Below are 22,978 nucleotides of genomic sequence, written 5' to 3' on the forward strand. Positions count from 1 at the left end.
CTTGAGTGTGGACCATGCGAGCGCCGAGTTTAAGTCAGTCGCTCTTTAAGACAATGAGAAGTAACAATGATGGAATCAGTGAATGACACAGTGCAGAATTGTGCATGTGCCAGCAAATAAATAGGGGCAGCACGGCGGCACAGTGGTCAGCACTGCTGTCTCACAGCGCTAGGCACCCATGTTCGAGTCCATTCTCGGGTGACTGTGTGGAGTTTGCATGTTCTCCCAGTCCCTGTGAGGGTTTCCTCCGGGTGGTCCGGTTTCCTCACACAGTCCAAAAATGTGCAGGGTGGGTGGATTGGCCATGCTAAATTCATAGAATCATAGAATCATAGAAACCCTACAGTACAGAAAGAGGCCATTCGGCCCATCGAGTCTGCACCGACCACAATCCCACCCAGGCCCTCCCCCCATATCCCTACATATTTCCCACTAATCCCTCTAACCTACGCATCTCAGGACACTAAGGGCAATTTTCAGCATGGCCAATCAACCTAACCCGCACATCTTTGGACTCAAATTGTCCCTAAGTGTCCCAAGATGTGTAGGTTCCGGCCATTGTGTCCAACATATCACCATTGATTTGAATGGTCAGAACTGGGAGAAATAAGAATTGAGCTTCCTGATCTCCTCACCCCATCCCTCGATAGCTACTCCCACAGACAGAGGTTTCGCACTCGAAGTAGGTAGCACGGTGGCACAGTGGTTAGCACTGCTGCCTCACAGCACTGGGCACCCAGGTTCGAGTCCAGCCTCGGGTGACTGTGTGGAGTTTGAACGTTCTCCCCGTGTCTGCGTGGGTTTCCTCCGGGTGCTCCGGATTCCTACCACACTCCAAAGATGCGTGGGTTAGGTGGATTGACCATGCCACATTGACCCTTAGTGTCAGGGGGACTAGCAAAGTAAATATGTGGGGGTTACAGGGATGGGGGTCTGGATGGGATTATTGTCGGTGCAGACTCAATGGGTCGAATGGCCTCATTCTGCACTGTCGGGATTTTATGGCGTCGCTCGTCCCGAAACCGTAAAATCCCCTCCGAAGTCAACGGATCTTCCCATGCTCCGCCCATCGCCTGCTTCGATTCCTGGGGCAGGCAGGCCGGTAAAATTCCAGCCTATGATTTGACGGAATAATGGCATAACACAAAAAGAGTTTAGATGGAGATAATCCATGTGCAGGTTAGGAATGCCCCAGGGACTTGCTTTGTTATGTATATATGCACAACATATCTGTAATTACTGAATAATGAGACATTGAAATCATTCCTTTAGAGCAACAATAAACAGCTTGGCTTTGCAATGGATAAAACAAGTCCCGAGATTGTTAATAGTAGAATTAGATTGAAGTATATGATGTGGAGGGGGCCTTTGACCAATGGTAGTATTTCTGACTCTGAGTCAGAAGGTGGAAGGTTCAAACCCCACTCCAGACAGCCCTGCCTTGTGCTTCTGAATTCTTGATTCATATCAAACACGTCGAATCGCTACAGTGCAGAAGGAGGCCAATCGGCCCATCAAGTCTGCACCAGCCCTCTGACAGAGCATCTTACCCAGGCCCAAACCCCTGCGCTATCCCCATAACCTATACATCTTGGAACACTTAAGGACAATTTAGCATGGCCACTCCACCTAACCTACACATCTTTGGACTGCGGGAGTAAACTAGAGCCCTTGGAGGAAACCCACTCAGACACGGGGAGAACGTGCAAACTCCACACAGACAGTCACCCAAGGATGGAGTCGAACCTGGGTCCCTGGTGCTGTGAGGCAGCAGTGCTAGCCACAATGCCACCCTTTGACACCGTGCTGCCCTTTTCCATATCCCATATCCAGCTGGTTATTTGTGAGTCTGTGTTTCCAACCCCTCAGCATATGCATTGTGGGAGCCCGAAAAACCCCGCCTGCCACGTAGAACTAACCATCCCATCAGCTGCTGTAAAGATGGCGATGGACATGGAAGGACATTGTGGCTTTGTCAGCCAGTGAACACCTCACTGCTCGCCACTGAAAGAATGTGAACATACCAAACAAAAACAGCATAAATGGTTAATTACAGTGCTGTGATTGAACAGTACGGACTAGCATGGTAAAAATAATTCATGACACAACGTGCTCCAGAAGTCTATGTTGTAGAACTTTCCTCTTGGAACAAGCTAATTAAAGGGGATTACTCATTAGGGACCAAACCCACATCAAAAAGCACGGTAATAAGAAAGCCATGAAAACATTAAAAGGATTTCTTTAGCAAGAGACAAACCATATCAAAGGGTTTTTCCTCCAGCGAGATGATTCACATCACAGCACTTGCCTCTTTGATGGGCAAATCATGTTAAAATTAAATCTAAGTATTTGACTATCAAATGATGAACTGGCAGTAATAATGGGAATTATGTTTATTTACATGGCCCTCTCTGTCTCCAAGAATGTGGCAAACCTTGACACTTCTCCTTTGAGTATTTATCTGTTTCTGTCATTGCTGCCATTCTGACGGTGCACCTTCTGGGGAGCATTGATCCAGTGTCGTTTATTATTGAATACGTTTGCATAAACCTTGCCAAAAGTTCCTGCAGGCAATTCGATAGGATGTGATAAACACCCCTCCTGTGTTCATTTTTCCAGTCGGCCCACTTGATTTATTTCTGTAAACTGCCTGCTTTCTTTTTCGTGACCCTGTTCATTTTGGACGACTGCTGCTGTGACAGTTTAAAGGCAACGCCCCAGTCTTGTAGCACTCGGAGTCTGCTCACAATCGTGTGGCTGAAATTCTAACTAACATGGAACATGGCAAACTGAACAGGCTTGCCGGGAGAGGGGGTGGATCTTTTCTATAGGAAAGAGAAGGCTGATGGGTGTCCCAGTAGGTATCTTGAAAATTCTGAAATGGGGTTCGGTAAAATGGATGTAAGATGTGGATGTAAGATGTAGGATGGATGTAAGATATAATAGATGTGGGATAGATGGGGACAGGATGGTGGCACAGTGGGTTAGCACTGCTGCCTCACAGCGCCAGGGACCAGGGCTCGATTCCCAGTTTGGGTCACTGTCTGTGCGGATTCTGCACGTTCTCCCCGTGTCTGCGTGCGTTTCCTCCGGGTGCTCCGGTTTCCTCCCACAGTCCGAAAGATAAAGTTAATTTATTAGTCGCAAGTAGGCTTACATTAACACTGTAATGAAGTTACTGTGAAAATCCATTAGTTGCCTGTTCAGGTACACTGAAGGAGAATTTAAGATGGCCAGTGCACCTAACCAGTACATTTTTCGGATTGTGGGAGGAAACCCACACGGACACGGGGTGAACATGCAAACTCCATACGGACAGGGACCCAAGCCGGGAATCGAACCTGGATTCCGGGCGCTGTGAGGCAGCAGTGCTAACCGCTGTGTCACCGGGCCGCCCCCAGATGTGCTGGTTAGGTGCATTGGGCCATACTAAATTTTCCCTCAGTGTACCCAAACAGGTGCCAGACTGTGGCAACTCGGGAATTTTCACAGTAACTTCATTGCAGTGTTAATGTAAGCCTACTTCTGATGCTAATAAATAAACTTAAACTAAAGAACATTTTTCCACTTATGGAGGAGTATGAAGTTAGTGGCCACAAATTTAATCGTGAATTCATGTGAATCTTCTGAACGTTGAACTCGAAACTGTATGGACTAATTTGGACAAGTAGTCCTGGTGCATTTAAGGGCAAGATCAATAAAGGCATGAGGGAGAAAGAAATGGAAGGGCACATTGATTGGCTAAGTTGAAGTAAGGTGGGAAGAAACTAACCTGATGCATAGACCAGTTAGAATTTAGAGCATCGAAACAGGTTACCCAACCTGTGTAATAATTGGCTGAAGGAATGTCATGCTTTGGAAAATAGCATTTAATTGGCCTTTACTTATTGTTTGAGGGCCCTAAGGTCATGACAAAGGTCAAGATCCCCTAGCCAATCCACATTGACCTTTGAAAGATTGGCTAATGCTCACAGGCTGAGGTTTTCTCCACCAAAGCTTAGCGTCAGGGTACAAATTGAAGGAAATTGAAGGAAATCCAATTCATAGTCTACAAAAGATGACCTGAAGTTATTGACAGAATGGCTTCAGATTTACATTGATCATAAACTCTAGCTCAATATTTTACTGTCACGAGTTGCAGCCGCTGTCACGTCCACTAAAGCAGAATTTATATTGTAATCCTCTGGTGACTCTAAACTCATGGTTCATTCTGAGTGTGAGTGCTGCAGGATATTTTGATAAGTGTCACTACAGTAAATATACTGCATGCCAAACACATTTGTGAAGTGAAGTCCTTGCTGTATGTCCACAAGACGTTGTGTGTTTAAAGTAAACAGTATGTTTGATTCATCCACGGTTCTGAAATCGGCTTACATGTTTGAGAACACCACTGGAATTCGTAAAGCGCTGCTGTTTTGTAAAAGCTGAATGGTTGATTAGAAGGGTCAACTGAGCCACCATGTCTTCCTTATTAATCTACTTTGGGCAGCACGGTGGCACAGTGGTTAGCACTGCTGCCTCACGGCGCCAGGGACCCGGGTTCGATTCCCGGCTTGGGTCACTGTCTTTGTGGAGTTTGCACATTCTCCCCGTGTCTGCAGGGGTTTCCTCCGGGTGCTCCGGTTTCCACCCACAGTCCAAAGATGTGCAGTTAGGTGCATTGGCCGTGCTAAATTTTCCCTCAGCGTACCTGAACAGGCGCCAGAACGTGGCGACTCGGGGATTTTCACAGTAACTTCATTGCAGTGTTAATGTAAGCCTACTTGTGACACTATTAAATAAACTTTAAACTACTTAGATTTTTCCACCCCTGCCACTCTAAGACTTAATTAGCGGAAACGGGGTTGACAACTGGCAAGGTTTCATCCACTTTCCATTGATTTTGTCATTCAGAATCTGTTAATTTCTGACTGTCAGAGTCAATGGGCGGAATTGTCCCGAAAAAATTCGAAGTGTTGAATTCTTGCGGAAATCGCAGTATTTCACGCTGGTTCTTTCAGTGGGAGTTCAAAGAAGAATCTCCCACACAGAGGCCACCGGCGTAAATATCAGTAGATTTCAGTGGACGAGGCCTATTCCCACTGGAGAGGCTGAAATCAACACGTTGAGCGGGCCATTGCGCAAGCACCGATCTGTCAGTGCTGACGCAACGCCGGCTCTCCGTCCCCGCACAGCTCAATCGCTGGGCCCCTGACCATTCCCGGGCCCATCCCCGAACCCCCCCCCCCCCCACCCCCCGGCCCGTTGCGATCTCCAGCTCTTCCCCCCCCCCCCCACTAATTCCTTCCCCCCCCCACTGCCCGACAGTAAACCCACCCCGCAGTGCCGACCCCCCCCCCCCTGCCACGCCCCACCAGCAGGCTGCCTGATGGGCAGTGCCAATGTGCCCCCTGTGCATTGGCACTTTGCCCCCTTGGGGGGCACAGGCTGGTACTGCCAGGGTGCCAATGCCCAGTGGGCAACCCTCCCCCACCCAACCCTCTGGAGGGCCCCGATTGCCCCACCTTCACTCTAGCGGGGTGCGGTCGCTAGCTCCCCGATAGTGGGGAGCTACTGTATTCCCCACTGGAGTGAGATACTCTGGTGGGGTGGGAGATGCTGGAGGGCCTGGATACTTCCGCTCCGGGCCCACTAATCGTAGGTAAATTATATTACAGTGACCATGTAAATGGTCTTTGTGTCTCCCCGCCAAACGCTCGCGTAAACCCACTATTCGGCCGACGCAAGAATCTCCTGACTTGCTGCGTTAAAAAAATTAGTGAAGTGGGAGAGGAGAATCATGGCCAATATCACTGCGAATAACTGTGATGTATTTATCCCTGAATGTGAGCACCTTTCTTCAAATTTCAATCAATAATCACCATAAAAAAGACTTGCATTTGTGAAGAATATTATTATATTTCGTATATGCCTCAAAGAATAGAATTGTGCAGTATAGAAGTAGGCCATTCGACCAATTGTGATTGTGCTGGCTCTTTGAAAGTGCTATCCATTAGTCCCAGTCCTCTGCGCTTTCCCCTACAGCCCTGAATAATATTTCCTTCAGTATTTAACTAATTTCCTTTTGAGAATTATTGGTGAACCTCAGAATCATAGAATCCCTACAGTGCAGAAGGAGACCATTCTGCCCATCGATTCTGCACCGATGACAATCCCATCCAGGCCCTACCCCCACTAATCCCCCTGACACTAAGGGGCAATTTAGCACGGCCAATCAACCTAACCTGCACATCTTTGGACTGTGGGCGGAAACTGGAGCACCCGGAGGAAACCCACGCAGACATGGGGAGAATGTGCAAACTCCACACAGACAGTGACCCGAGCCGGGAATCGAACCTGGGTCCCGGGCGCTGTGAGGCAACAGTGCTAACCACTGTGCCATCGTGCCGTCCTTCTGTCACCCTTTCAGGCAACGCGTTCCAGATTATAAAAACTCGCTGCTGATTTTCCTTCATTGTCTTATTATTGTTCCCAGAATACTCTGTCAAAGGAAACAACATCTCCTTATTTACTCTGTCAAACCTCTTTGTGATTTGGAATACCTCTATTAAGTCTCTGTCCAGCCTTCTCTCTTGTAAGGAAAGCAACCTTAACATTTGATGCAGTGAATTACTTGGAAGTGCGCCCATTGTTGCTTTGGAGACAACCACTTGGAGCACAAATGATGATGCGGTAACATATCGGAGCTACTTTGTTTAGCTGAGTGGAAGATAATTAACTTAAAGCTGTAAAGCCATCGGGTAGCCTGTGAGATAAAGGGCTGGGTCACTAAGTAAATGATCCTCTCCTAGATTCCCCTGCCTTGGAACATTCTGGCAATTAAAATACCAATATGTTGACTAATGAACCACAAGAATGCGGTCTGCCAACCAAGCAAAGCCAGGAAGGTGCAGTCTCAAAAGTGAGATTTCCCCAGTCTCAGCGAAGCCAAGAGATAATAGTGGAGGATTATTCAGGATTTGACAGGGGCGTTCAAAATCATGAGGGGTGTGGACAGAGTTGGGGAGAACTATCTCCATTGGTGGAAGGATCACAAACAAGAGGGCACAGGTCTAAGGTAACTGGCCAGAGAGGAAAAGCTTAATTATACAGCGAGTGTTGTGGATGTGGAATGCGCTGCCTGAGACTGTGGTGGAAGTAGATTCAGTTGTGGATTTCAAAAGAGCGTTAGTTAATTATGATTATTATTGACAGGGAGAAGGTGGGGGGGGGGGGGGGTGGTGGGGGGGAGTGGCACTCGGAGAATTGCTCCTTTGGAGAGTCAATGCAGACACAATGGGCTGAATGGCCTCCTCCTGTGCTGTAACCATTCTTTGATTATTTGCCAAAATTATAGATTCCTAATTTTAGTCTTGACTGCTGTTCACACTTGTATTAAGTGCTGGGTGCTTTGTTCCCCCCGGGCTGTTGGGAAAAGGAGGGAATTTGTGGGATTTTATGGCCTTGCTCGTCCTGAAACCACGCGAGGTCTACAGTCTTTTCCATGGTCCGCCTCCCGCCCGCTCCGATTCCCGTGGCGGGCAGGGCGGTAAAATTCCAGCCAATATCTTTCTCTCATTCAACTGTGATACCTGTTGGAAACATTGCAGTCCCCTCCTTATACAACTTTCTATTATGCCCTGCTGAAATGTACAGAGCTCAAAGCACACAGCCTCTCCTGCATAATGTACCGGTGATTTTACAGTTTTCACTGTGTTACACATAGCTTCTTCTTTTGAACACACTGCTCCATGTAACACGTGCAATGTATCGATGATTTCAAACTATAGTTCAAGAATTATACATGTGAGATTCTAAATTCCATCCTCGTACACACATGGGTGTATATTGTCTGTATATGTGTGTGTGTGTGTGTATATGTGTGCATGTGTGTATGTGTATATGTGCATTTGTGTAATGCATGTTGCTTAGCAGACTTTTGATTTGATTTGATTTATTATTGTCACATGTATTAGTACACAGTGAAAAGTATTGTTTCTTGCGTGCTATACAGACAAAGCATACCGTTCATAGAGAAGGAAAGGAGAGGGTGCAGAATGGAGTGTTACAGTCACAGCTAGGGTGTAGAGAAAGATCAACTTAACGTGAGGTAGGTCCATTCAAAAGTCTAATAGCAGCAGGGAAGAAGCTGCTCTTGAGTTGGTTGGTACGTGACCTCAGATCTGTAAGGAAACAAACTACGATAGTGAACGAGACTTTGTGAGAAGGCTTATTGTCTCAGTCATGTGGTATCAAAGGTACAGAGAAGCTGGCATAGTTGGGAGTGGTGTACTTTATTTTTTTCCCCAGTTTGGTGCGGAGTTTGTTCCTGCTGGTTTTTAACATTTGATTTTGTTTTATCAAACCCCTTTTTTTTTGGATATTTAAAACAGTCAGCTGCACAAAAATAATACCTGGAGTCAGCTTTATCCTAACCTTAATGTCAGTCCCCGGGAATGAGTGAGCGTGGATCAAAGATTATTAAGTGCTTCTGTAGTACCTGGGGTTAATCATAGGTCACTGATTGGGTTTAATTTCTAGAGATAATTGGGGCATTCTGACAATTTTAGGATTTGCTTAAATAGATGGATTGTGAATAAGAGGTCCCGACCTTCCCAAGTCACTTCGCACCTAAATGGGGATTAATTGATGACTTTCGGTCCATGGGCTACTTGTCTGTTCACTTGGCAGCCCCTGTTTAAGGAAAAACAGCAGAAAACACTGAACAAAGGCATGTATTGTACAGACGTTTTCAAAGGTGAACAGTACATGAGTAATGAGAGCAATTGCCGCGTTCCTTTTATTGGAATCGGAGAGGTTCTACAAACTGAATGAGAAGCTTGTCCTCCTGCAGTTTTCTGTATTGACAAGTATGAGCAGATGAAAAAAAAATCACCTCACCGACTGGAATTCTACCCAGAATTGCAGTCGGATGAATGGGAAGAACTCTAACAGAAGGGAACTGGTTCCTTAGGATTGACGCAGTCGACACAATCGGGGCGGCACGGTGGCACAGTGGTCAGCACTGCTGCCCTACAGCTCCAGGGACCCGGGTTCGATTGCTGGCTTGGGTCACTGTCTGTGTGGAGTTTGCACATTCTCCCTGTGTCTGCGTGAGTTTCTTCTGGGTGCTCCGGTTTCCCCCCAACAGTCAAAAGATGTACAGGTTAGGTGCATTGGCCATGCTAAATTGCTTCTTAGTATCCCGGGATGCGTCAGTTAGAGTGATTAGCGGGGTAAATATGTGGGGTTACGGGGATAGGGGCTAGGTGGGATTGTTGTCGGTGCAGACTCGATAGGCTGAATGGCCTCCTTCTGTAGGGTTTCTATGATTCTATGAGAGTGACTGAATCCACTGGTTCAATCCTGCGCTGAGGGGATTGTCCTCTGAGGAGAGGTTGGGTAGGCTCGGTCTATATTCCCTAGTTTTGAAGAATGAGAAGCAATCTGATTAAGACGGATCACCTTCCTAAGGGGCTTGACAGGATGCTGGAAGGATGTTCCCGCCATCTGGGCTGTTTGTAACTGGGGTGGGCTGGGGGTGCCCACAGTCTCAAGAATAAGAGGTTGCCTATTTCGGAATGGAATGGGGAGAAGCATCTTCTTTCAAATGGTTGTGAATCTTTGGAATTCTCTACCACAGAGAGCTACAGAAGCTCAGCCATCAGAATATGTCCAAGACACAGCGATGTGGAGATTTATGGATGCTGAGGTGACCAAGATATTAAGACATTGCTGGAAGGTCAAGTTGATCAGCCATGATTTTGTTGAATTGCAACATAGGCTTTGAAGGACCAAATGGCTGACTCCTATCCATATTTCTTATGTTCTAATGAGAAGGTGGTCGGGTCTATGTAATAGCAGTGAATTGCATGATGGTTGACTCACGAGACTACCAGATCGTTGGAGTCGAAAAGTAAATCAAAAGGGGTTTATTCCACTGGGATCTATGTAAAGGGAATGGTTGAGAAGGAGTTTGCCCTTTGCAGTTCTATATAATGGAACCTCAGTTGGCAGGATGGCGGGTTTGTGATGCAGAGCAATGCAGGCGTTCAGTTCCCGTACCGGCTAAGGTTATTCATGAAGGCTCCACATTCTCAACCTCATCCCTTGCCTGAGGTGTGGAGACCCTCAGGTTAAATCACCCCCAGTCAGCTCTCCCCTTAAAAGGAGAAGGGCCTACTATGGTCATATGGGACTATGGCAATTTTACCTTACAATGGAATGGCTGAGGAGGCATATGGGCCACTAAAATTCTATATAGTTATGGTTGGAGAACCAACAGGAGTTTGGTTCAATGGCATTCTTATTAGTAGCCTGATTGAATTGGGGTCTGGGTCATTTGAGAACCAACGCAATAGGTTTTTGACCCATTGAAATTCTAAGCTTGGATAAGGCTATGTATTTATCAAGTGGATAGCAGTCCAAACTTACAGTGTAGCCAGATTACATCAGTTATGGAGACCTGTTCGAGGTGTTCCACAAGAGGAGGTGTAACATTATTGTATTAAACAAAAACTCAAGAATTAATTTACTAGTGATGAATATTTAAATATTTTGAGATTACGAGGATAAGGCAGGGGAGGAGGCCTGGGTAAGACACTCTGTCAGGGAGTCAGTGCAGACTCAAAGGGCCAAATGGCCTCCTTGTAGGAACTCCATAAATTCGAAGTGAACTCTTGCATTTTCTGGTCTAATTTGTTGTTGTGAGAGGTGTCTTATAGTGAGGTAATTTATATCGAGGGAAGCAATGTGTGCAAACAGGAATGTGCAGCAGAAGATGTATATTGGAGGTTGGTTTGTGGTGAGAGCAGGATGTCAGAGACCCAGACCATGTCCACCTCTGCCAGAGTAGCAGATTTAATGTATTAGCCTATTATTTCTGGTCTTGATTCCAGAAGAACTCCTGAAGGGTTTTGTGCAGCACCAGAGAAAAAATTAATCAGAAAATCCAAATGTAAATGATGTTGATCCTTACTGACTGTAAAAAAAATTACAATAAGGCAATTTAGTGGGCTTTGTTACCATGGCAATGGTTTACACTTCTGTAGCACTGCTCCCATGTTGGGAGACATTTTAAGGAGCTTTACGAAGCAGTGGAAAAGGCTGGATTATGAGCAAGTATGACTGCGAGGTGAGCAAATGATAACGAAGGAAAAGGTGTTGTGGAGGAGGGAAAAGTGGGGTTAAGGGGGAAAGTTTTAAGAAAGTTTTTGAAGGGGCAGGGCAGATGGTGCCATGGGGATTTGGCACAAGGTGGGACATAATGGGTGAAAGAGTGATCACAAGTGGAGCAGACCAGGAGTGACAGAAGGGGAGTTGACTGGGAGCAGCGGATGAATGATACATCATGGGCAGCACGGTGGCACAGTGGTTAGCACTGCTGCCTCACAGCGTCAGGGACCCGGGTTCAATTCCGGCCTCGGGTCACTGTCTGTGTGGAGTTTGCACATTCCCCTCCATGTCTGAGTGGGTTTCCTCCGGGTGCTCCAGTTTCTTCTCTCAGTCCAAAGATGTGCGGGTTAGGTTGATTGGCCATGCTAAATTGACCCTTAGTGTTAGGGGATTAGCAGGGTAAATACGTGGGGTTACGGGAATAGGGCTTGGGTGGGATTGTGGTCAGTGCATACACGATGGGCTGAATGGCCTCCTTCTGCACTGTAGGAATTCTATGATTCTATCAGGACTGGTAGGTGAGGGAGGAGCAGAAGAGGAGAGGGTGCATGTGGGACAGCTGGAGAAGGTGAGGTGAGGTCTCGGTCATGGAAAGATTTAGGTGTGAGGAGGAAAATGCTCAAACCCGCCTTGGTGATCTCCTATCACAGGCCTGTTTTTAGATACAAATTCAGGACAAAATCATCATCAGGTTATAAACTCTGCACAATGTTGCAGAGCATTAATGATCAATATGCAACAATTACATTAGTCTTAGAAGAATCATAGAATCCTGACCAGAAGGAGGCCATTTGGCCCATCGAGACTGCACCGACAACAAACCCACCCTATCCCCATGACCTCACCTATTTACCCTGTTCATCCCCCTGCCGCTAAGGGGTAATTTAGCACGGCCAATCAACCTAAACCGCACATCTTTGGAGTGTGGGAGGAAACAGGATCACCCGGAGGAGACCCAAGCAGCGAACGTGCAAACTCCACACAGGCAGTCACCCCAGGTTGGAACTGAACCCGGGTCCCTGGCGCTGTGAGGCAGCAGTAGAATGAGTGGCGTGTAGCTTGGACATCCCCTCGAGACTGGTTTAACCTAATCTCGCAGCGTCTTCCTGAAAAGGACCAAAACTTCCCAGCAGTTTGTTTCTGCCCCATGAGCAACTTGACACCACTTCACTCCCATTTAATATCCCATTCGAAAGCTGGGCTCAGTCTCTCTCTCCTGTCCACCTAACCCATCCTTTGGGCCTTGCACCTTCTGCAGCAACAACTGCACTCGGATTCCCCGTGTAAATACAGTACACATCTTTCGAATCCAATGGCAAGAGAGTGGAGCAAAGTTCTCCCGATCTGGGTCACTTGACTTGTGGCTGTGGTGATTTCTCGATCTAATTGTGGTTCTGATGGCCCCGTTGGATAGCAGAACGTGGGATTGTGGGCTTGGTTTGCCAGTGGGGTCAGCTAGCAAAGCAGGGCGGAATGAGGGAACACAGTCAACTCAGAATAAAAGAATCCAGGTTTGGCAGCGATAAGTTGACTCTGCGTGACAATGCATCTCAGACCCTGATGGATGTGCACTCCACACGGCAAGGTCAGAACCCTTAATGATTACTGATGTTTGCAGGTTCCATATCAGGACAGATACCAGGACCCACTGCAGCATTACAAGGTCGATGAATTGGAGATTGACGTAAGTTGCACAGATTCATTACTGGTCTCCTTAAAAACATTATTTCTACAGTGTTGGGCTCAGAAATGACTGCGCAGCGAGGCTTTATCAGGGAGTCACTCTGTGGGATTTTAATCTTGTAAACCTGCCATTTTGGAGCAAGGATAGAGATACTCCTGGTGAGAGGAGGTACTTAAGAGTTAGAAGGGGGTCACCGTCAAAACAAGGCCAAGAGAGGAAATATAATCCAATAGGAACAAAAGACTGGCTTGTAGGGGTTAGTTGGAGATAATATTGTGAGCAGTTTTGGGCCCCATACCTAAAGAAGGATGAGCTGGCCTTGGAGAGGGTCCAGAGGAGGTTCACAAGAATGATCCCAGGAATTAAGGGTTTGGCATATGAGGAGCGGTTGAGATGTCTGGGTCTATACTCGATGGAGTTTAGAAGGATGAGGAGGGAATCTCATTGAAACTTACAGAATACTGAGAGGCCTAGATAGAGTGGACGTGGAAAGGATGTTTCCACTAGTGGGAGAGACTAGAACTCGAGGGCGCAACCTCCGAGTGAAGGGACGCTCCTTTAAAACTGAGATGAGGCGGAATTTCTTCAGCCAGAGGGTGGTGAATCTGTGGAATTCATTGCCACAGAGGGCTGTGGAGGCCAGGTCATTGTCTTTAAGACAGAGATAGGTAGGTCCTTGATCAATAAGGGGATCAAGGGTTACGGGGAGAAGGCAGGAGAATGGAGATGAGAATCATATCAGCCATGATTGAATGGCAGAGCAGACTCGATGGGCTGAATGGCCTAATTCTGCTCCTATATCTTATGGTCTTATCACTTCCATCCCCATTTAAAAAATAACGGAGGAACATTGTGCGTTTTACATACTCCTCTGTTTTTCTTTCCTCTCCTACTTAATCTGAAGGGAAATAAATTATTACGCTGCATCTCGCTTGGTCAATTCACTTGTGTAGTTCATTTATACAAGATCTTAGGTTCAGTCCCTCTGAAGAAACTGATCTAAGCTGGTAGGGACATGAGAATGACTCTCAAAGACCCTAGACTGGAGGCAAGGAGAGTGTTGGGGAGGGTCTGGTGTTTACCCAGGGTTTCTGCTCCCGTCATCTAGTGACCCCCCTGCTTGGATAAGGCAAGCACGTGGCTATCAGAGCATCTGGCTCAGTAAGGAAGCCCCTGGGGTGGGCACAGTAAGAAGTCTCACAACACCAGGTTAAAGTCCAACAGGTTTATTTGGAATCACGAGCTTTCGAAGCGCTCACCCGATGAAGGGGCAATGCTCCGAAAGCTCGTGATTCCAAATAAACCTGTTAGATTTTAACCTGATGTTGTGAGCCTTCTTACTATGGTCACAATGAACGACGGAGCAGGCTCGAAGGCCGACTCCTGACTCGAGTTTCTATGTTATGTGGCTGAGTGGGTGAGAGTTCAGTCTGGTGTTCGGCACCTGGAGATATTTGGGTGCGGGGGGGTGGAGGTAGAGGGAGCGGTGATGATTATCTACATGAGACAGGTGGGAGGTTGCCTCTTCTCTACTGAACGGCATCTGATGGAGCAGCTGAGATCTGATGTGTCGAGGAGTGACAGACTCAGAGTCTAGTAACTCAGAGACACAGCCCCAAGTTGCCTGCAAAATATCTTTGTCACGTGGATCCATGACAGATGGCGATATCTGGAACTAGACACGGATCTTTTTCTTGATAGTAGGTTTATTCACAGAATGCAGCATTACACAACTCCATCTCCCAGCTACCATAAGATCATAAGATATAGGAGCAGAATTAGACCATTTGGCCCATCGAGTCTACTCAGCCATTCGATCATGGCTGAAAAGTTTCTCAACCCCATTCTCCCACCTTCTCCCCATAACCTTTGATCCCCTTACCTAGCCTCCACAGCCTTCTGTGGCAATGGATTCTACAGATTCACCACCCTCTGGCTGAAGAAATTCCTCCTCATCTCGTTTCCAAAGAGTCGTCCCTTTACTCTGAGGCTGTGTCCTCGGACCCAAGTCTCTCCCACTAATGGAAACATCCTGCCCACAATCCACTCTATTCCAGGCCTTTCAGTATTCCAGCACTCCAGTGAGCCAGTGATACCTTTCGATAGACTTTTCAGAAACGAGCAAATGAATAAAGAATGACCGACCACTTTCGAGGGGTACGGCGACGAACAAAATATTTCAGTGGAAACGTATCAAGTGAGGGTGCTGTTACCAGGGCTGACGATGGACTCGAGTCCCTGGTTGGTTGTAGAAGGCCTCAAATGTACTCTGTGTGCTCTCTTTCCGAGAAGCCAGAGTGTGAACATAACGGTAGAAGACTCTCTTTGCATGCGCTCAAAATACTTAATCAATTAATTCTTGTTTTCCTTAACCTTAACAATCTAATTAGCATAACATTAACAAGCTTCACCCAATCTGATCATTTGCAGCGGGAACTATTTCTGTAGAGAACCTTGCCAGCTAACTGAGAGGGCAGATGTAGCGCGGTGTTGTTTGATTGTGTCCTGATGCCTGCTAGATTTGCACATGTTTATCTCAATGCAATCTCTGTAACTGACAATTCGCACATTTTCTTTATGTTTTTTTGCGGGGGGGGAAACAGAAATTGTTGGGACGACTGTGTGAGCAGAGCAAGAACCAGCAAGAGCAGGAAAAATGGGTCCTGCAACTTCGGAAGGAGAAGGTACAGTCAATACTTTTCACACCCTTTCCTTGTGTTTGCCCCCTCGAGTCATTGCTTTATTGGAAGACGCTCCCTCCAGCTACTCTGATTGCCCAGAGTCTACCTAATTTGCAACATATCCAGGAATCGGACTGCATTTGGATGGCTATTTAGATGACTGGATGGCAGGGTGACACAGTGGTTGGCGCTGCTGCCTCACAGCTCCAGGGACCTGGGTTTAATTCCTGGCTTGGGTCACTGTCTGTGTAGAGTTTGCACGTTCTCCCTGTGTCTGCGTGGGTTTCCTCCGGGTGCTCCTGTTTCCCCCCACAGTCCAAAGATGTGTGGGTTAGGTGGATTGGCCATGGTAAATTGATCCTTAGTGTCAGGGAGACTAGCTAGGGTAAATGCACGGGGTTATGGGGATAAGGCCTGGGTGGGATTGTGGTCGGTGCAGACTCAATGGGCCGAATGGCCTCCATCTGCACTATAGGATTCTATGATTCTATGAAAGCGTTTTCCTTGTTCCCTCCAGGAATCTCTGGAAAATGCCTTGGAAAAAACCCACCGGGAGATGGAGATGTACCACAACCAACCGGCGTACACTGAGCAACTGATGCAGAAGAAGGAGTCGCTACAGAATCAGCTGATCAACATTCGCGGGGAGCTCTCGCAAGCAACCACGGTAAGGGGGTAGTGCCAACACGCGGTCACGAGGGAAGCAGTTGCGTTTTACCCGCAAGGCTCGACTGTCCTGGCGTTTGGAGGGAGATTGGCGCTTTGACCCATCAAATGCGGTCAAAAGGATCACCCGTCTGCAAACTGATGCTGGGAGCTGATACCCCCTCCCTCGCATTCGAAACCGTGCACTGGGATCTTTTACATCCACTTGAGGGAGCAGTGTGCTCCGAAAAGAAGCTGTGAATTGTCCATAATGGACCGGGCAAACCCAAATCCATCCCCTACTTACTCCAAAAACCAAGTTCAAATTCCAATTGAATCCAATTCATGGCTCCACAAGAGAGACAAACACAACCCTAGCTGACAAGATAAGCCACTGCATCCCATCTTGGGTTTGATCCGACACTTGGGGTGAAATTTTCCCAAACTCTGCAAAGGTCCTTTGACCTCGGGCGGGAATTTCCAGCCATGGGGCGAGCATTGCCAGAAAATCCCACCCAAGGTCTTAACCAAAAGGCCAAGAAGGTTTGCCCGGTCCATTCTGAGCACTGGCTTTGTAAACTTCAAGGATAGGGTGAAACATATTTTAAAAGAAAAAGCCCTAAATCTGTGCCTGGTGGCCTTGCGGGCGGCATAGTGGTTAGCACTGCTGCCTCACAGCACCAGGGACCCGGGTTCGATTCCCGGCTTCGGGTCACTGTCTGTGTGGAGTCTGCACGTTCTCCCTGTATCTGCATGGGTTTCCTCCGGATCCTCCCACAGTCCAAAGGTGTGTGGGTTAGGTGGAATGGCCATGCTAAATTGCCCCTTAATGTCAGGGGGACTAGCTAGAGTAATTGCATGGGTTATGGGGATAGGGCCTAGGTGGGATGGTGGTCGGTGCAGACTCGATGGGCCGAATAGCCTCCTTCTGCACTGTAGGATTCAATGGTTCTATGGGCTGGGGGAGGTTCAGATAATAATCCTGCCTGCACAGGGGTGCTTCAGCAACTTGCAAGCAAACAAACCTAACTGCCAGACAATAGGCAAACCAGCCTGCATTTGCACTAGTTTAATTTATTTGTGTCATAAGTAGGCTCACATTAACACTGCAATGAAGGTACTGTGAAAATCCCCCAGTCGCCACACTCCGGCGCCTGTTTGGGTACACTGAGGGAGAATTTAGCGTGGCCAATGCACCTATACCGCACATCTTTGGACTGTGGGAGAAAACCGGAGCACCCAGAGGAAACCCACGCAGACACGGGGAGAATGTACAAACTCCACACAGACAGCCACCCAAGCCGGGAATCGAACCCGGGTCCCTGGCGCTGTGAGGCAGCAGCGCTAACCACTGTGCCACCCGTGCTGCACTAACAACAGAGAAACAGGTATAGTCACCCATCTCAGTGGTGAATCCTCACTCCATTACCATGAGTCCTTCTTTATTATTAAATTCACAACATATCGTTGGCAATGTCTCTGAAGTTGGCAACCAATTATGGATGTAAAGGCACCCCATTAATTACCAAATGTACTTGATTATTTATTGGTTCTTTAAGCGTTGAGATTTTTTTTTAAAAGAAGTATTGACTTGTGTTCTGGTCCTGCTTTGTGCGTTGCATGCATTTTAGGCCTTTGCAAACACAAAGATGGAGTGCGATGCCCTCAAAATGGAGCTGTCCATCATTCACAATGACTTATGGGAGCAGCTGAACAGCCCCATGGGAACGCAGGTAAAACTGCCATAAGATCATAAGAAAAGGTAAACTGGTAAAATAATCAAATATCTTCCACAATGAGGAAAAGTTGGAGCAACGAAAGAGATTTAGCCCATTAATCATCACACCCATCCTAATTCCTCAAGATAAAGTGGTAACCGTGCAATCACTCCCTGAATCATTTTGCATTTCGCTTCGTAGCACTTTCCGCTCCTGTGGAGGAAACTAATGGAGGTGTGATTTCAATTTTTGGATGTTGTGGTCACGGTAAATGAGTCTGACTTGGACTTGCGTCCATCTTTCAGGATGAACTGGGGCACAAGCACATTCAGAAGGAGCTGTGGAAGATCCAAGATGTGATGGAGGGACTGCGGAAGACCTATCCCGATCGAATTACAATGGAATCCATCAAACAGAATGGTATGGCATCTCCAAGCACTGTACACTCTCGTTGGCCCCTCAGTATTGAAGGAGGCCATCTTCATTTATCATCCCGGGTGTTGGGCTGAGGTGCCGATGCATCCCATCTCAGCACAAAATGTTCTAGTGCAGTAAGGACAGGCGAGTGAGGCTGGTTGGTAGTTGGGGGCGTCATTCTCATGGGTTTTACGGTGCCTTGGGTGGGATCTTCCTCTGTATGTTGCAATAGGCCCAGTGACTGTTCTTCAAAGTACCTCATTGGCTGTAAAACAGCTTGGGACATCCTGAGATCATGAAAGACCTGGAGGAGGGGGGGGGGGGGGGGGGGGGCGCGGATCATAACATCGCACCCCACCGGCTGATGGGTGGGATAAGCTGGTAAGATCACCTGAGAGTTCAGGTTCGTTCCCAATTTCTCACCTCTCCCAATCTTACCGGCACCGGATATCCAACGCATTCAAGCTCGCGCCCTTTTCTGGCACGAGGCTGAATAAAATACTCCAATCAAATCGAAAAGGAATTTAAATGAAGTTAGTGAGCCTGGGACTCGAGCACTTGCATCTGTGGCCTCACTGGGAGAGGTTCTCTCTGGTGAGGAAAGCAGCTAGTCCCCACGAATGTGAAACAGTCATGATGGCCTTGCTGGTAGAACCAGAGGTCATTGAGGGTAGGTCAGGGGCTAGGGGGTTGCCCCTTGGGGCAGTGTCAGCCTGGCACCCTGGCACTGCCCACAGGCACACTGGCACTGCCCACCAGGCGCTGAGCAGTGCCAATGGGGTGGGTCTTCTGGGGGCGGGGCTTACCAGGCTGGTTGGTGGAGTGTGTTGGGGGGGGCTGCTACGCACTTCACAGGTGATCGGTGAGGGAGGGAGTGGTGGCCCCACTGCCACTCTGCAGGCAATCGATGGTTGAGGGAGGGGGTCTCCACTGCCAATCTTCAGGCGATTGGTCTGGGCAGCGAGGGCGATACTTACAGGTGGTGTGGGGCTTGTGATTCATCACGGGCCCCCGTGATAGCTGTGGGGGTGGGGTCGAGGCCGGCTGCAGCAGCAGAGGCCTGACAGGTCTCTAGACAGATCCCTCTCTCAAACCTGTCAGGCCTCTGCTGATTTTCATTGGGCATGTGCAGCCACAGAGGTCTGCACATGTGCAGTGGCATCCTCTACTGCTACAGCAGCTGGCAATTTAAGCTCTGCCCCCTTCCCCTACAGGTGAGGAATGGTTTAGCCCATTTTTTCTGGCACTGAGTGCATAAAATTATGAATTTGAATTCACTCAAAAAAACGGGTGAGAAACTCCCATTTTGCCGGCCATCCTCAACTTCAATTTTGTTTTGGTAAGATTCTCCCCCTGGTAAGTCTTTCTTCTCTCTTTTTCAACAAATTGTGTTAATTGGGAGATTACACATTACAAAGCAAATACTCTGGGCCTCTTACTAACTGTGCCACTGCCATAGACTCAGTGCAGTGCATGCTCTTCTTATTGGAGCTGTATAGACTGGCGCAGGTATAATTGAGGAAACATGAGGTGCCAGTTTGACAGGAGAGTGTAGTGAGGTCATGAAGGTCCATTCTTAAAACGGGTCGGCACGGTGCTTAGCACTGTTGCCTCACTGCACCAGGGATCTGGGTTCAATTTCCAGCTTGGGTCACTGTCTGTGCAGAGTTTACACATTCTACCCATGTCTGCATGGGTTTCCTCCGTGCTCCGGTTTCCTCCCACAGTCTGAAAGACGTGCTGGTTAGGTGGATTGGCCATGCTCAATTCTCCCTCAGTGTACCCGAACAGGTGCCGGAGTGTGGCGACTAGGGGATTTTCACAGTAACTTCATTGCAGTGTTAATGTAAGCCTACTTGTGACAACAATAAAAATAAACTTTAAAATAATAAACTTTTAACTTCCTGTTTGCCTTAAATGGAACCTCCTGAGAAACTGAAGCGAAGTCAGGGAGAAACATTGTGAAAACACTAAGTTTAAACTTATTTATTAGTGTCACAAGTAAGCTTACATTAACACGGCAATGAAGTTACTGTGAAAATACCCTAGTCACCACACTCCAGCGCCTGTTCGGGTACACTGAGGGAAAATTTAACATGGCCATTGTACCTAACCAGCAGGTCATAGAGTCACAGAGGTTCACAGCATGGAAACAGGCCCTTCGGCCCAACTTGTCCATGCCGCCCTCTTTTTTAAACCACAAAGCTAGTCCCAATTGCCCGCATTTGGCCCATATCCCTCTATACCAATCTTATCCACGTAACAGTCTAAATGCTTTTTAAAAGACAAAATTGTACCCGCCTCTACGACTACCGCTGGCAGCTTATTCCAGACCTCACCACCCTCTGTGTGAAAACAATTGCCCCTCTGGACACTTTTGTATCTCTTCCCTCTCACCTTAAACCTATGCCCTCTAGTTTTAGACTCCCCTACCTTTGGGAAAAGATATTGACTATCTACCTTGTCTATGCCCTCATTTTATAGACCTCTATAAGATCACCCCTCAGCCTTCTATGCTCCAGAGAAAAAAGTCCCAGTCTATCCAGCCTCTCCTTATAACTCAAACCATCAAGTCCCGGTAGCATCCTAGTAAATCTTTTCTGCACTCTTTCTAGTTTAATAATATCCTTTCTACAAGAGGGTGACCAGAATAGGTCTTTCGGACTGTGGGAGGAAACCGGAGCACCCGGAGGAAACCCACACAGACACGGGGAGAACATGTAGAATCTGCACGGACAGTGACCCGAGGCCGGGAATCGAACCCGGGTCCCTGGCGTTGTGAGGCAGCAGTGCTAACCACTGTGCCACCGTGTCGCCCACATGTCCGAATATGGACGAAACTGGTTGCAGTGCCACTGGTGTGGCTGAGGGTGGAAGTTATCATGGTTGTTTGGTTACTGTGTGTGGTTGTGGGTGTAGATAAACAGTCTTAAGGAGGAAGAGTTGAGCAGGTGTAATGATTAAACAGACTGTGGAGCTTCAATTCATGGCTGTCCTTTCCCCAAGGAATTGGAAAAACATCCACTTTTTAGACTAACTGCTTCGGTGCTGCTGCAGCCAGTTGGGCTTGGTCCTGATCACTATTCATTCACCTGCTCTCCCCTCGCCCCCCTTCCCCCTCACTCTGGAGAAGAGTCAAACAGATCCAAAATATTGACTGGAATTCTCCAGTCCCACTAACAGTGCCCCCCCCCCCCCCCCCCCCACCACCCCCGCTGCGTGTTTCCCAGCCGGGTGGGGTAGAATCAGTGGGAAATCCCATTGACAGCAACAGGACCAGGAGACCCTGCTGCTGGTGTGCGGCGTGCTGCCTCCCACTGCCGAGAAGCACGTGGCTGGAAGGTCAGAGAATCCCGCCCATTAACTCTATTTTCTCAATGAATAAAACCAAAAGAGAAAACGCTGGAAAATCTCAGCATGTCTGGCAGCATCTGTAAGGAGAGAAAGGAGCTGATGTTTCGAGTCCAGATGACCCTTTGTCAAAGCTCATAGACTACGTAAAACTCTATTTTCTCCCTCCACAGATGCTGCCCGACTTGCTGAGTTTTTCCAGCACTTCCTCTTGTTGTTCCCCCGCCTTACCCCTTACCTCAGCATCGCTAAAAAAGAGATTAACTGCACGGTTTCACACTGCTGCGTGTGTGGGAGCTTGCTGTGCACAAATTGGCTCTTGCGTTTCCTAAATTAAAACAGTGGTCACACCTCAGAAGTACTTCATTGGCTGTAAAGTGCTTTGAGACGTCCTGAGATGGTGAACGACATTATATAAATCCAAGTCCGTCTGTCTTTCCTTTTATTGAAATCGCTAATCACTCTTGGTTATTTCTTTGAATCTGTCACAAATCCGGGCATTCTGCCCACTTGTAATCAGCTCCCGGAAAGTCTCGCACTCTTCCTGCATGCGGAGATTTCATGAGGAGAGATTGTGATGAAATTAGGTAGCGTGTGTTTTATGGACCCTGTTTCAAGATCCAGGGAAGATTGGATAGACTGTATGAATGGGACGGGGTGTGTGGAGAGAGCGTTGATGTTAATTTACGATTTAGTTTGTTTTTCTAATTACAATATGTTTTTTTTTTGCAGTACCAAATGCTCAAATGGGCACCTTCAGCTCAAACAGCCCTGCCAGCCCCCTGAGCTCCAACAGCCTCACCAGTCCCATGAGCCCCTTCTCTCCCATCTCCGAATCACAGCTATCAGCTCAGCAAATGGTCAATGAGGTAAGCAGAGGGAGCAACATGGTGCTTCCGGACCTGTGACAGACAAACCAAAACCCAATTCTTCTAACAGTGACACAGTGGTTAGCACTGCTGCCTCACAGCGCCAGGGAGCCGAGTTCAATTCCGCCTTGGGTGACTGTCTATGTGGAGTTTGCACGTTCTCCCCCGTGTCTGCGTGGGTTTCCTCCGGGTGCTCCTGTTTCCTCCCACACTCCAAAGATGTGCACGTTAGGTGCATTGGCCGTGCTAAATCGTCCTTTGGTGTCCCCAAGATGTGTAGGTTAGGGGGATTAGTCGAGTAAATACGTGGGGTTACTGGATAGGGTCTGGGCAAGATGTACTATTGGAGAGAGTCGGTGCATACTTGATGGGCCGAATGGCCTCTTCTGCACTGTAGGGATTCTAATCAATTCTATAATAATAGAACAGCAAACTTTGATGACATTGCCAAAGGACGGG

The 22,978-nt window shown here is 47.7% G+C and overlaps 1 protein-coding gene across 7 annotated transcripts in view; it reads left to right on the plus strand.

Annotated features, from left to right (window-relative positions):
* plekha6 (pleckstrin homology domain containing, family A member 6) overlaps window positions 1-22,978 on the plus strand; it is a 368,857-nt gene that overhangs the window by 311,080 nt on the left and 34,799 nt on the right. For all 7 annotated transcript variants that reach the window (XM_078242064.1, XM_078242061.1, XM_078242062.1 and 4 more), the window contains 6 exons: window positions 12,773-12,838; window positions 15,442-15,522; window positions 16,037-16,186; window positions 17,796-17,897; window positions 18,188-18,302; window positions 22,383-22,519. In XM_078242064.1, the coding sequence (XP_078098190.1) occupies window positions 12,773-12,838; window positions 15,442-15,522; window positions 16,037-16,186; window positions 17,796-17,897; window positions 18,188-18,302; window positions 22,383-22,519 (651 nt within the window). The remainder of the gene's footprint in view (window positions 1-12,772; window positions 12,839-15,441; window positions 15,523-16,036; window positions 16,187-17,795; window positions 17,898-18,187; window positions 18,303-22,382; window positions 22,520-22,978) is intronic.

This window comes from Mustelus asterias, chromosome 25 (genome assembly GCF_964213995.1).
Source record: "Mustelus asterias chromosome 25, sMusAst1.hap1.1, whole genome shotgun sequence".
Lineage (NCBI taxonomy): Eukaryota > Metazoa > Chordata > Chondrichthyes > Carcharhiniformes > Triakidae > Mustelus > Mustelus asterias.